At 41.9% G+C, this 12,715-nt stretch overlaps 2 protein-coding genes across 4 annotated transcripts in view; one reads left to right on the top strand and one right to left on the bottom strand.

The window, feature by feature from the left end:
• The window catches only part of LOC124161938 (putative inorganic phosphate cotransporter), an 84,885-nt gene extending 81,437 nt beyond the window's left edge, over window positions 1–3,448 (bottom strand). Inside the window, exon 1 of the mRNA XM_046538215.1 lies at window positions 3,215–3,448. The gene's annotated coding sequence lies outside the window, so the exon portion shown is untranslated. The remainder of the gene's footprint in view (window positions 1–3,214) is intronic.
• The window catches only part of LOC124161956 (sialin-like), a 41,648-nt gene that overhangs the window by 7,139 nt on the left and 21,794 nt on the right, over window positions 1–12,715 (top strand). Inside the window, exon 1 of one of the 3 annotated variants that reach the window (XM_046538239.1) lies at window positions 3,576–3,615. The exons of the other annotated variants lie outside the window; for them this stretch is intronic. Within the exon in view, the coding sequence (XP_046394195.1) occupies window positions 3,579–3,615 (37 nt within the window). The 5' untranslated portion in view covers window positions 3,576–3,578. Of the gene's footprint in view, window positions 1–3,575; window positions 3,616–12,715 lie in introns of those variants that run through there. 3 annotated transcript variants of the gene reach the window in all.

Genomic DNA, 12,715 nt, shown 5'->3' with positions numbered 1-12,715 from the left:
ATCTGAGGTATAAAATGCGTAGGTTAGTGGCTTTTAGGTATTCATCAATTATATTTAAACGCTATGTGTTACATTTAGCACCACGAGCCTCCGCAAAATTGCCATGGGAATTCAGGAACCTGGAAGGCTAGTGTAGTGGTCTACTCAGTGGTCCGGAAATTCAAATGTCTGTGGCTCGATTCCCGGTCCAGGGGATTTTTTTCTCATGGCAATTCATGTGTTATTTGTTAAGTTGGCGAATTAAAACTTTAATTGGAGATAATTGGCGTTAAAGATAATTAAATTGCCGGCCTCGGTAGCGGCGGGGTATCGTCCTCGCCTGTCAAACAAGAGGTCGCGGGTTCGAGTCCCGCCTGGGTAGGTTTCCCCGGTCCAGGGCGTGGTTGTTCGTGTACGTTTACTTGTTAAATTTGTTGAATACCCCGATTTAAAATGGCCAATATGAGCTGTATTCGGTGGTTTGAGAATAAAATTTAAAAAATGTTTAATTTTACCGGAGATCACGAGGCAGGGTTGGGGACGGAGGGCAAGGGCGCAGCCACGAATTAAGGCTGGGGAGGGTTTAAGTGCAACTAATACCGGGGTGTGTGGGGGTATGGAATACCCTCCAGGATAAGCGATAGGTGCGATATTAATAAATTGCGGAATTTTAAGATAAACGGTTCCAAATGGTGAGTTTTACGGCTTTCTGAGGGATATTTTTATTATTTCATACACTTTTTTATTAGTAATATCAATCCAAATAAGTAAAATGGATTAAACTTAAATATTTCTCAGAGCTCTGGGGAGGGGGGGGGGCGTTTTAACCCCCAAAACCCCCCTCGCAGCGCCACTGAGGGAGGGGATGGTAACGTTTAAGGATCAGCCTTCGCGGCGGGAGGAGAAAAATCCTGAGCACCGCGTGCAGTACAATTGGAAAGTTTACTATTAAACTCTTCAGTTTGTAACGTTTGGTGCATCGGCATCCAGGGGCATATTAATGTCGTTGTTTTAGGGGGGTCATTACTTCCCGTGGCGCCTTTGTGATATGCAATTCCTATTAGCTTTTATGCCTAACTACTTATAAACCAGTGGATTTTGGATATGTTCCAATCATAAAAAAAACTGCTTGTTAAGCTGGTAAAATAATTTCCTGCATTGGAGAGCCACCTGAATGATTACCATCTTTCCCATTTTTCCAGGAATTTCGGGGTGTGAGTTGGGCGATTGCCCCCCTTCTCGGTCCTTCCCTTAATCAGCTTCGGACGCCGTCGAATCAATCGTCTCGAAACTCAAAACGAGCGCCCTTAGATTAACTCTCTTCTGTGTAAAACAAGATTTTAATGGATTGCACTGGTAAAATCTATTGAGTAGACTATAAGATGATCTTTTATCCTCAGTTAATAGTAACAGATACTGAAATAAGCTTTGAGCGAAATAACTTTTGAAATAGCAGTTTCAAATTTTCGGTATAAATTAGAATATATCTAAATGTTATTTTCGTGAAAACTGATACGAGGTGCTCCTTCCGATTGAGTGATAGGTAGTCGAAGTAAAGTAATGGCACCTTAATGTTACACTTTATGAGTACTGGCAAGTAACTGCTGTACTTTAATTAAAACATTATACATAAAAATATATGAAAATTGCTCTACAATAGCCTTAAAAGACTATGAATTTGGAAGTTATGATCATAATTCACATACTGGAGTGGAAAGTGGGGAATAAAGATCCTCATCCTCATCATGGGGCAGGGAGCACAACATTTTGTATTTAAATTCATACGAATTATACACGATAGATAATAATCAGTGCATGCCACGGACTTAGCTGCACATACGATTTTTATTAAATAATTCAGACTATGGTACTAAATTTTTTCCTTCTCTTCAGAGGGGGTGGGCACGGCCACTATGGCTAAATCTATATTTCTTCCTGGGAAATAACGAGTAGGTATATTTTCCTGAACATCTGTGTTCCTTTTGCGTGGTATCATGCATGCTGTCCTTAGATGGGCCCCATACAGTACATTTAAGGATAAGGAGTAGCAGGAAGTAGAGCATGAGTGGTCCAAAGATATATCGAAATAATAGAATTGTGATTTACGTAATTTTTGAAGAAGGGTCAAAGGCCTTAATCGTAGGATTTAATATGCTGATATGAAAAACGCAATCATCGTAGAGTAGTTGAATTAACTCTCTAGGAATTGGGTTTTTGAGGAGGGTAATAAAGACCAATTTTCAAATGGCTTTGGATTTAGAACAGTTTGTCGGAAAAAAAACCGACGGGAAAAAATTGTTAAAAATTTTCTGATTTTTAAACAAAAAGTAAAAAATGAATTTTTTACTGTTTTGAAACCTGTTTTGCAATTTTTCATCAAGAAGTTATTGTAAAATACCAGATTAAGAATTATAACATCAAAATGTGAAGATGGTAAAACAACAAAACTAGCCAGGAAAAACTATATGTTGTCTCACTATATGCGATTAGTTTCAGGGCGGCGAGAAGGAATTCACCTCAAGGTTAACAGAAATAATTCCTAATACCTAAGAGTTTTAGAAAATTTCTTTCTAATTCCAATTTAAGAATAGGATTCTCTGCATTCCCGGAGCTCGAGGAATATCCCATGAGTTATGGATTACAATTTTACAGACTAGGATGGTGGTTTAATGAGGACTAATAAACTTCTCATTTTTGCTGTTTTGTTTTGCTTACTATTCATTTATCTGCTCTTCTGCTTCTTCAGGAGATAAAGATTAATAAAAAGAATCATTCGTTCCTATAAATGGAGTTAGTAGAGAAAGTTGTCTTTTACCTATGAAATATAATCGAAATCATTCCCCTTAGATTTTTCATTTACGATCTGAATCTATATTATGCACGCAATTCGCGTGATATTTGATCATTTATTTTCATTTTTTTGGCTTTCGCAGTTTGAATATTGAGTTTCAATGTAACTGAATCCCATCATAGTAACCGCGATTTAGGTATACCATCTATTTTACCCTGTTGGCAATGGAACCAATCATTCGATTACCTAATAATCCTAAACTAATCATCAGCAGACTAGCGATGCCATGTGTTTCAATTATTTTGATTTGCATTTTAACTGTTTTGTTGCTAGTGTCCTTTCAATTAATAAATTTCCTGAAATCTGATAGTAAAACTTTGTGAAGTGCCCTGATTAGGATTAGGGGGTACCTGGAGTTTGCTTTTATATTGACGTACAATTTACCTTTATTTACTTCCCATCTGCCAGTAGCCACTCCTCCTCTTGGAAGGAAGTCTTCCTCTTCCTCCGGTCCCTCGGGCGCTGCTCGGTTGGGTCCTGATGAGGATTTGAGGAACTGTGCTGTAAATTGCTCTAGTGTCCTTGGGAAAAGCTTAGCACCTCTCTTAGTGTAATAACGTCCACTTATTTAAATGCCATAAAATATTTTGTGGATTTTTTGCAACCATACCCTCTTCTGTTATGACGGTGAACCCAAACATTGACTTTTATCCGCCCTTGGATGCACCTTCATTGTTGTTTATCCCTATTTGTATATGACGTAGAGGACAAATAATGATTGGTAATTGCATATTCTACACCCAGCAAAATGTATCTTTATATGACGCGCAGCCCTCAGAAAAAAGGTTGGGTAGCCCTAGGTTTAATCATATCCTTTAAAACTATATTTAGGCCATTTAGCAAAAGAATTGATACCAATTCTATTGCTAAATGTTCAGTTCAATGCCAAAAAACTAACTAAGATGCCCTAAAGGATATTTTAAAACACAGCCGAATCCGAATTTAGCGTCTTCGTTATGTTTTTTTCGCATTTTAAGTTTATTTTTTGAGGTCCCGATTCATTCGTGGATCACATCATCTTCCGGCTTTTCGCTGCGTTGGTTGTCAGAGGTTGACGACAGTTTCTTCGAGATTCGAGGCGTTTACTGGTGGAAGTGCCCATATAAGTCAAGGAAAAACAAGTGAAGGTGAACTTATTATCACCAAATAGATAATAAGACCATAATACATTATTGAATTTTATAAGACATGAAATGCTCACTATTCACGGTATTTTTCTTACGAAATTGCGATTTTTCATTCACTTTTATTTTGTTTTTATAAGCAAGGATAGCATTAAAATCCATTTCCGGGCATGTTATTTCCTAATATATTCCGGGGGAGGACCCCCGAATGGAGGGCCCTATCATTAGCCCCAGTCGAGGGCCCCCAATCACCCCAGAACGCCCCGTGCCCCCGGGCGTAGCATTCGCTACACTCTATTGCGGAATTCGTTGAAGTGCTGCCTGACTTCACGAAGTCGGGTCTTCTGCCAGACCATGCCAGACTTTTCTGGCCGCATTCCGATGTGAGTTGATTTTCAGAATGTCTACCGCCAAGGCATCTAGAAGAGCACCTGCATCTGTAATGTAAGAACCCCTATGAAAAAATTGTATAAACCTGTTTCAAAATTTTATACAATTTATACAATTGCCATGGCAATGTATAAGATTGTATAAAATTTTGAAACAGGTTTATACAATTTTTTCATAGGGGAAGCCTCATTTGCTGCATGTTTAATGAGCGAGGTGAGCTGCTCGATGAGATGATCGGCATCACTCCTGGTTTCTAGTGGAATTCCGTTTTAAAAATTAGCTGTTGTCACCGAGAATGCGGGTGAACTTTTTAAAATTCATACGGGATTTCCGGAGTTGCGGATTTGTGGGCAGGGGAACAGTTTCATGCGAAGAGGAATGGCAGGTGATCGGAGGCTGAGGAATCCAGGGAAGGTAGGGTGGCTCCTTTAGGGAAAGTTAGATAATACGGAGATGTTCCGGATTTCTGAAGTGCCTTGCGGTGTAAAGTGGGTAGGAGTACCTGAAGCAACGATGTCCAAGTTTTATTTGCAAGTTCAGCAGAATGGATCCTGTCTTATTCGTAGAATTAATTACAATCCCAGCTCAAGTGATTTGCGTTGAAGTCACCTCCGGCTATGGCGCATCGAATGAGGGAGTTGCCGTGCTGAATCTCTTCCCGTTTACTTGGTCGCTTTGGCAGCATATGCTGATATGATACATGTCTGGAATACATGGAACTCTTTACCAGCCGCAGAACACTTCTACCTCTGGATCCTACGCGGTCGTATCAAAATATTGCGAATTACCGGGTATGAACTGGTTCTAGTTGGGTTTTAGCATCGTCTCTTGTATAAAAGCCGCGCCTCTGGAGTTTGCTGATAGTAGGTGGCGTGGTTCCTCCTGTTTCTCTGAAATTCCGCAGATGTTCCGCTGTAGCGTTCTAATTTGGTTGGCAGTTCGCTTAGCCGTCACTGAGAATCATTACGGCCGCTTGAATCACTTCACTAATGGCGATTTCTAACTAAGAAACTGATGAGGGAACTAGGAGTGCCTTAACAAGGTTAGACAAAATGGATTAAATTTTTTTGTTTCACAGAGGGTGTAAGGAAGGAGGAAATCATTGATGGCAGATTGAGGTCAGGGGATCAGTGGCGCAACGAGGGGGGGTTTTGGGGGATAAAACCCCCCCCAGAACTCACAGAAATTTTTAAGTTAAATCTGTTTTACTTAATTGGATTAATATTGCTTATAGAATAGTGTGAGGATTAATAAAATATCCCTCTGTAGACCTTAAAAATCACCATTTTGAACCATTTATCTTATTTTTTCCGGCGGAAGGCCTCCGCACCTCCCGCTTACCCTGGCGGGTATGCAATACACCCAACCCCCCAGTATTAGTTGCGCCTGAAACCCCCCAGCCTTAATTCCTAGCTGCGCCCCTGCAGGGGATGATTATGCTTGTTCGGAAGAAATGAGATTGGAGTACCGACGGAGAATATGAAGTAGCAATTGGGTTGGAACAACAGGGTATGATTCAAGCGACGGTACGGGAGCAGATGATGCAGTCACGGACGTGTGGTTATTTTGGTGTCAGCAAACGTCTTGTATGACGGCCAGAGTCAATAAATTGATGAATGTTCGGCGAAAAATTTTGCACTCTTTGCAGGTGAAGGCTTGAATACCTGGAAATCTCTACCTACGCAGCGGGTTAAACTTCCGCAGCTTTTATACGTGTGGTCATAGCGCTGGCAGCGTGTGCATTGAGGAGGGCCAACAGAAAGTTTGAAGATTTCAATTTTTCTTGCCAACCACAAAGATGAGTGAGGTTCATGAACTTAATTTTCTCTTTGACCGAATAAAGTTTGACTTACAACCATGGTCCTTATATACGGACCATGCTTATAACAGTGGCAACAAATCTGGATGGTGAGGATGGAAGATCTACGTCAGGTTATCGTTCCCTGAGCTCACGTTCTCTTTCTCTTTTAACCAGACGCGTGGTGAATAGTTGCACAATGCACATCCTCTGCTGAAAGTCCTTCTTGGCAAAGAGAATCATGAATTTCTATAATGGTGACGTCTATCAAGAGACCGCGAATGATGAGAAATATTTTATTGTCCTCCGGTAGCTGATATGAATAATATTCCCAGTTTTTGGAGTCAATTAAAAGCTTGACAAGGGACTGGTAGTCGTCGGCAGAGTGCGTTTGCATTCGGATCTTAGATCCATAGAATGGCTTACAGGAGATCAATTGCAGTCTGAGACAATGGCGCGGTGTTTTGCGTGCCATGTAGTTGAATATTTGAGAAAGATTGGTGGTCTTTGAAGATTTAAATTTAATTTACGTTGCGGAGGTTGCGGTGAGCTATCATGAGAATGGCCCTGAAGAGGCCGTTATGGTTGCCGTGACGCTGCGGGGATGTCCCGGGCCGTAAGGCGGCAAAAGATGTGGATGGAATTTGATGATCTAAAGTAAGGCCATCACCGATTTGCTCGTCGTCGGGAGCAGCGAACAGGTTTGATGATGATACCTGAGTCGGTGGCATTGACGACGGGGTAACTACGCGGCAGCGTTTCCGTGGATGTAAGAAGGGGTCTTCAGAGACGGTGTAGGTGTATTCGAATGGCTAAAGGCCGCGAATGGCGCGCATGTTGGGATGTAAGAGTTTGTCCTCATGGATGGAAATGGTCACTAAGTAGGGAGCAACATTAGAAAAATTTGGTGCTTTCCTGGAGAATAGACTGCGTGAAGATTTCTCGGGATCGCCACCAGGTCAGGCTGCATTACTGCCGACGATTCAATTTCCGACTCGGCCATCGTCATCAGGGCTATGAGGAGCATGAGGACATAGAAACGTCGGCAGTAGTGCAGTTCCTGACCCAGTGGCGATCATGAGAATCCCGTAGAGAGCAGTATTGACAGCGGTCACTGGGGGAGGAATGGGGTTCATGCCGTTACTTACCTTAGTAGGAACGTTGGTGTCAGGATGGCGGCTAGTCACGATGGTCATAGTCAGGATGGCGGAGTCATTTCGCTGCACCTCCTAACTCCCAGATGCGATCCGGATCGGGTGATTCCGGTGAGTCGTCATCAATGGCGACTTGGTGGTGGCGGCAGCTACGCTGTGGTTGGCGTAATTCGTTGCAAAAAGTTAAATACACTACGAGCAATCGCAGTTGATGTTGGCGGTCGCAAGCTTAATGTCCGAAGAGTACACTATTCAGCGAGGCGAGTAATGTCGAGTATCGAGTCGTAGAGGTTAGTACGCGAGGATCTGTCTAGGAGAGAAAAAAGTCCCTATTTCGGCATTTTGGCTGCGTTTATATAGTCCTCGTTCTTCAGCTGCTGTCCTGTTTCGTCGACCTGAAGACGGCTGTTGCAATCGCGGCGTAACTGTCGTCAACCTCGGACAGCTAACGCGGCGAAAACGCGGAAGATGAAGAGACCAGAATCCAGAACGCCACGGAAGATTATGAGCCAACATCGTCTCAATTCCTTCCCTAATAAAGCAATATAAAAATTATCCTTATTCTGTTGGTGTCAAAATGAATTTAACCGGTTTAACTTTTTTCATGACGCTTTACGCAAATTATTATTCAAATATTTGAACTACTTATCAACAAGAGTACCATCACGAAATTTTAGCAAGAGTCAGTTATATCTACTGGGCAGCGATTATTCACGATTTATCGGAATTCTTACGCGAATTCATTGGCACCTTCGATTCGCAAGCCAGGTGATTCGTCTTCGCATAATGTTTCTCTCTCTCTTCCATGACCACAACACATGGCAATTTTTAATGAGATTCGATTTAATGATGCTAAATCACTCCAACATCATCAGTTACAATTCGTGATGTCATAAACGACTATTTTTATGGAGCTGCCTCACCGCTCACAGCACACTCCAGAGAGCCGCTCCGAGTGTGCGACTCAGCAAAGCGATTCTGGGTTGAGGGAAGGGGGAAGAGGGGAGTCAGTGGCGTAGCCAGAGGGGGGGTCCGGTTTTGGAGGACCCCACCCCCCCAAACGAAATTCCTGACTACGCCACTGAGGGGAGTGGAAGAAAGAGGAAGAGGGGAAGGTGGTGAGGGGGGATTTCTGAATGAACATTTAAAATGCAACATTTCCAAGATCATAATTTGAAAAATTGATATCAAATCAATCATCTATTGCATAGTTACAATGCTCAACAGATGATATAACTGAGGAACCTTTTCTGCCAATATGTTATATCTTTCATAGTGTTCTATTGCAGGAAAACACAAGAGTCCATTAGGAAATAAACTTTTAATTCTGGGCTATGCACGATACAACGCATGGCGTAGTCCCGCCAACAACTGCCGGGCGTGCCCCGTCCTCACATGTCTTATCCTTGGGACAGGGCTACCACCCTGGATACAACAACTCCCCTCCACTAAAATAACCCTTTACAAACATGAAAATTAAATACATGAAAACATAAGATACATTACATAAGAAAATCATTCAAATATTTTGGTGGCTGCCTTTTTCGTGATGGGCGACTCAAGGGAGTAGAACAAGGCTTAGCCAATACAGGGCTTCTAGGCAAGGGTTCATGAGTATTCTCATGGGTAGCAGATCCTGGACTGTCTGACTCGGAAATATCATTTTGGGGAAGTGGGATTTTAGCAACCTCCTCGGTATTGACATTAGCAGGTGGGGTAAACTCATTTCTCTTATCTTCACAGGACACAATTCTTGGACGAAGGAATTGAAGGGAGACATTTTTTTTTTAGTTTCCCATCACACAAGACATCAAAGGACTTGGCACTCACTTGCTTTACTATTGTCGCAGGTTTCCATTGTTTTACATTGTGTTTAACACCCTGTGTCCACACCGTATCACCCTCTTTCAATTCCGGTAATTTAGTGTTATGTTTGGAGGCCACCTTCTCATTACAGGAAGTCACCCGGTCTTCCACAATGCTCATTGGATTTAATAGGGACAACTTTGTTCTAAGCTTCCTCCCCAGGAATAACTCTGCAGGTTCTATCTTAGTTACAGTGTGTGGCGTCGTACGATAAGCCATTAGGAATTTGTTAATCCTACGCTGCAAGGACAATACTTCACATGATTTATCAAGCACCGATTTCTTTAGAGCCTGTTTTACATGCTGCACAGTTTTCTCTGCCTGACCATTTGCTCTTGGTAAGTATGGGGGAGAAAACAGATGTTTGGCACCCATACTAGTAAGAAACTCACTAATTTCTTGGGACTGAAAAGGTGGGCCATTATCGGAGACAAACACTTTAAACAACCCATATGCAGCTGTCATGGACTCAAGTTTTTCAATTACTGCAGAAGAACTTGTTTCCTTCATAATTGCAACAATCGGCCACTTAGAATAAGCATCTACCACAATAAGCAATGTCTTATTTTCTACATAACAAAAGTCGGCATGAACTCTCTCCCACTTAGATTTTGGCCATGCCCAAGGAGAAAATGGTATTTGAGGAAGTGAGTTTTGGACCTGTTGACATGGCTCACAAGAAGCTACCATAATTTCAATGTCCTGGTCAAGAGTGGGCCAATAGACATAACCACGAGCAAGTGCTTTCATTTTACTCATTCCTGGGTGTTGATCATGCAACAAATTTAAGACATCACGTTGTAGAGCTTTTGGGATACAAACTTTCGAACCATAGGTGACACACTGGTTATTAATAGAGAGTTCTAACTGTCTCTTAAAGTAAGGTTGTAACCGCAGATCATCACATTTAGAGGGCCAGCCATGCTGGATGTACATCCGTACTTTTAATAAATCAGGATCTTTTTCTGTGGCTAGCACAATCAACTGGGCATTCAAAGGTACACCTAATGTCTTAACTAAACATATTACATTTTCAGGAGACTCCACTGGTGTATCATCTGCCAATGGAAGTCTGCTTAAAACATCAGCATGAGGGATATTTATCCCTTTTTTATACACAATCTTAAATCTGTAGCCATGCAGTAATACTGCCCAACGCTGAAGACGTGCAGCAGCGAGGGGCTTGACACCAGTCTTTGACCCAAAAATTATTGTGAGAGAACTGTGGTCAGTAACCAGTTCAAATTCTCTCCCCCAAAGAAATTTGTTAAAATGGGTGACACCAAAAATTACTGCTGCAGCCTCTCTCTCCACTTGAGCATAATTGCGTTCGGTGGAGGTAAAAGTTTTTGAGGCAAAGCCCACTGGGCGCTCTTCCCCTGAAGGGAGAATGTGAGATAGAACTGCCCCAGCCCCAACTTGAGAGGCATCACAAGTTAGTCTAATAGGTAACTTAAGGGAATAAGGAATAAGTACCTGGCTACTACTAAGGGCTGTCTTACATTTTGCAAAGGCTTCCTTTTGTTCTTTACCCCAAGACCAAGGGAAATCTTTCTTCAATAGTTTATTTAAGGGTTCCATAAAAGTAGATGCATCTGGGAGGAATTTATAATAGAATTTGACAGCTCCTAGGAAACTACTCAACTCAGACACATTTGAAGGCGCACCCATATTCACAATAGCCTTAACCTTAGATTCTTCAACATGTAACCCATGAGAATCTAGCACATGACCTAAAAATATGACTCTGTTAACAAAAAATTCACACTTAGGTACGTTAATGACAATGTTATGTTGGGCCAATCGCCCTAATACCTGTTTTAAAACAGAGGAACAGTCACACCAATTTTCAGCATAAATAAGAATATCATCAAGATACACAAATAAGTTAGGAATACCCTGTAAGATTTTTTCAACGGTTTGCTGGAAAATAGCGGGCGCAGAAGCTATCCCATACAGCATTCTCTTTACTTTAAAACAACCTACATGGGTGCTCAAAGTTAATATAGATTGTGATTCTTTACCAACGGCTAACTGTAGATATGCCTGAGAAAGATCAATTTTACAGAAACACTCACCTTTTAGTAAAGACAAATCGTCTATCAGTGGTAGTGGGTAATGATCCATACTCAGACAACGGTTTACTGAACAACTGTAATCCCCACAGATTCTCACCTCGCCATTGGATTTCGGGACCACTACAATTGGAGTACCCCACTGTGTGTTGGTCGTGGGCTCCAAAATCCCTTGTTCAACCATTTTTTCCAACTCTTTTCTTACCTTGTCTCGCAATGGAATAGGCACTTGTCTATGAGATACAAAAACTGGTACAGAATCTGGTTTCAATACAATCTGGGCGACATAACCCTTGATTAGCCCAGGCTTTCCAGAGAATACAGAAGGGAACTCTTTCTTAAGATCCTCTAACACAGTTTTACCATTGGCAACCACATTTACAGCTTTCTTTGGAAAAAGACTGTACCAATTTATAGGAAGCACTTCTAGCCACGGAAGACCCATCAAGCAATGAAACTTCCCTTTGTGCACAACCAGAGGTAACACATATTCAATTCCTTCAAACATAACATTAACCTGACATTCGCCGAGTAATGATAAGGGGGCACTGGAACAATTGTATAACCTAGAGGTGGGCGTCAACTTCAAGTGGCTTAAATGTTTCTTATAAATATCTTCTCCTACACAGGATGCATCTGCGGCCGAATCTATTTGCATAGTTACAGGTGCACCATTAATCTGAACAGTCAACGTGCGCCGATTTCGTTGGGTTCCCTGCACTTGATGCAACTGCAACAACCCCACATACCTGTGGCAGTCTTCGTCACTAGATTCCTCTGGTGTCTGTTCTAGCACGGATTTTACCATCTTTTTCATTTTGAACTTATCTTTACTCTTTTGACGGCAGAATTTCACTGAATGCCCGTCCTTGCCACAATGGGTACACTTCAAAGGCTTGTCACATGAGTTAGCATAGTGAGGCCCTCCACAATTAAAACATTTCACAATGTTCTTTGGTGATAATGGCTTACAGTGAGGTTGAGATCTCTTATTAATTACCGAAACTGAGGCAGGACTATCCCCAGTGCTTTTGGCGTATTCCGCAGATCCTTCCATATAGCACGCTTTGGCCACGAATCTCTTAAAAGGAACATTTTCGCCAGCCAATTTAGTGGTTATTTCTTCACTATTAAGACCATACAGAAATTGGTCAATTAATCTATCTTCCATACTGTTCCCAAAATCACAGGTGGCAGCCAACTTCTTTAACGCCAGGGCATACTCCGAAAAACTTTCATTGGGTTCTCGAACACGACGTTGAAAGATCAGCCTCTCAGCACGAAAGAAGCGCACCGGTGTAAATATGGTCTTAAGCTCCTCCACTAATTGTTCGTAAGTCAGCTGGTCCGGTGTGAGAGGGTGAAGATTCACAGCTAGCTTCTCCAATGCTGCCCCTCCTATGTGACCAATTAAGAAATCCTTCTTGCCGAGATCCTCAACAGGAGGACGTAATGTCCTCATACAGCTGTTTAGGCGC

The sequence above is a fragment of the Ischnura elegans genome, chromosome 1 (assembly GCF_921293095.1).
Source record: "Ischnura elegans chromosome 1, ioIscEleg1.1, whole genome shotgun sequence".
Classification (NCBI taxonomy): domain Eukaryota; kingdom Metazoa; phylum Arthropoda; class Insecta; order Odonata; family Coenagrionidae; genus Ischnura; species Ischnura elegans.
The sequence above is the reverse complement of the archived record's forward strand: the minus strand, read 5'-3'. Positions and strand labels throughout refer to the sequence as shown.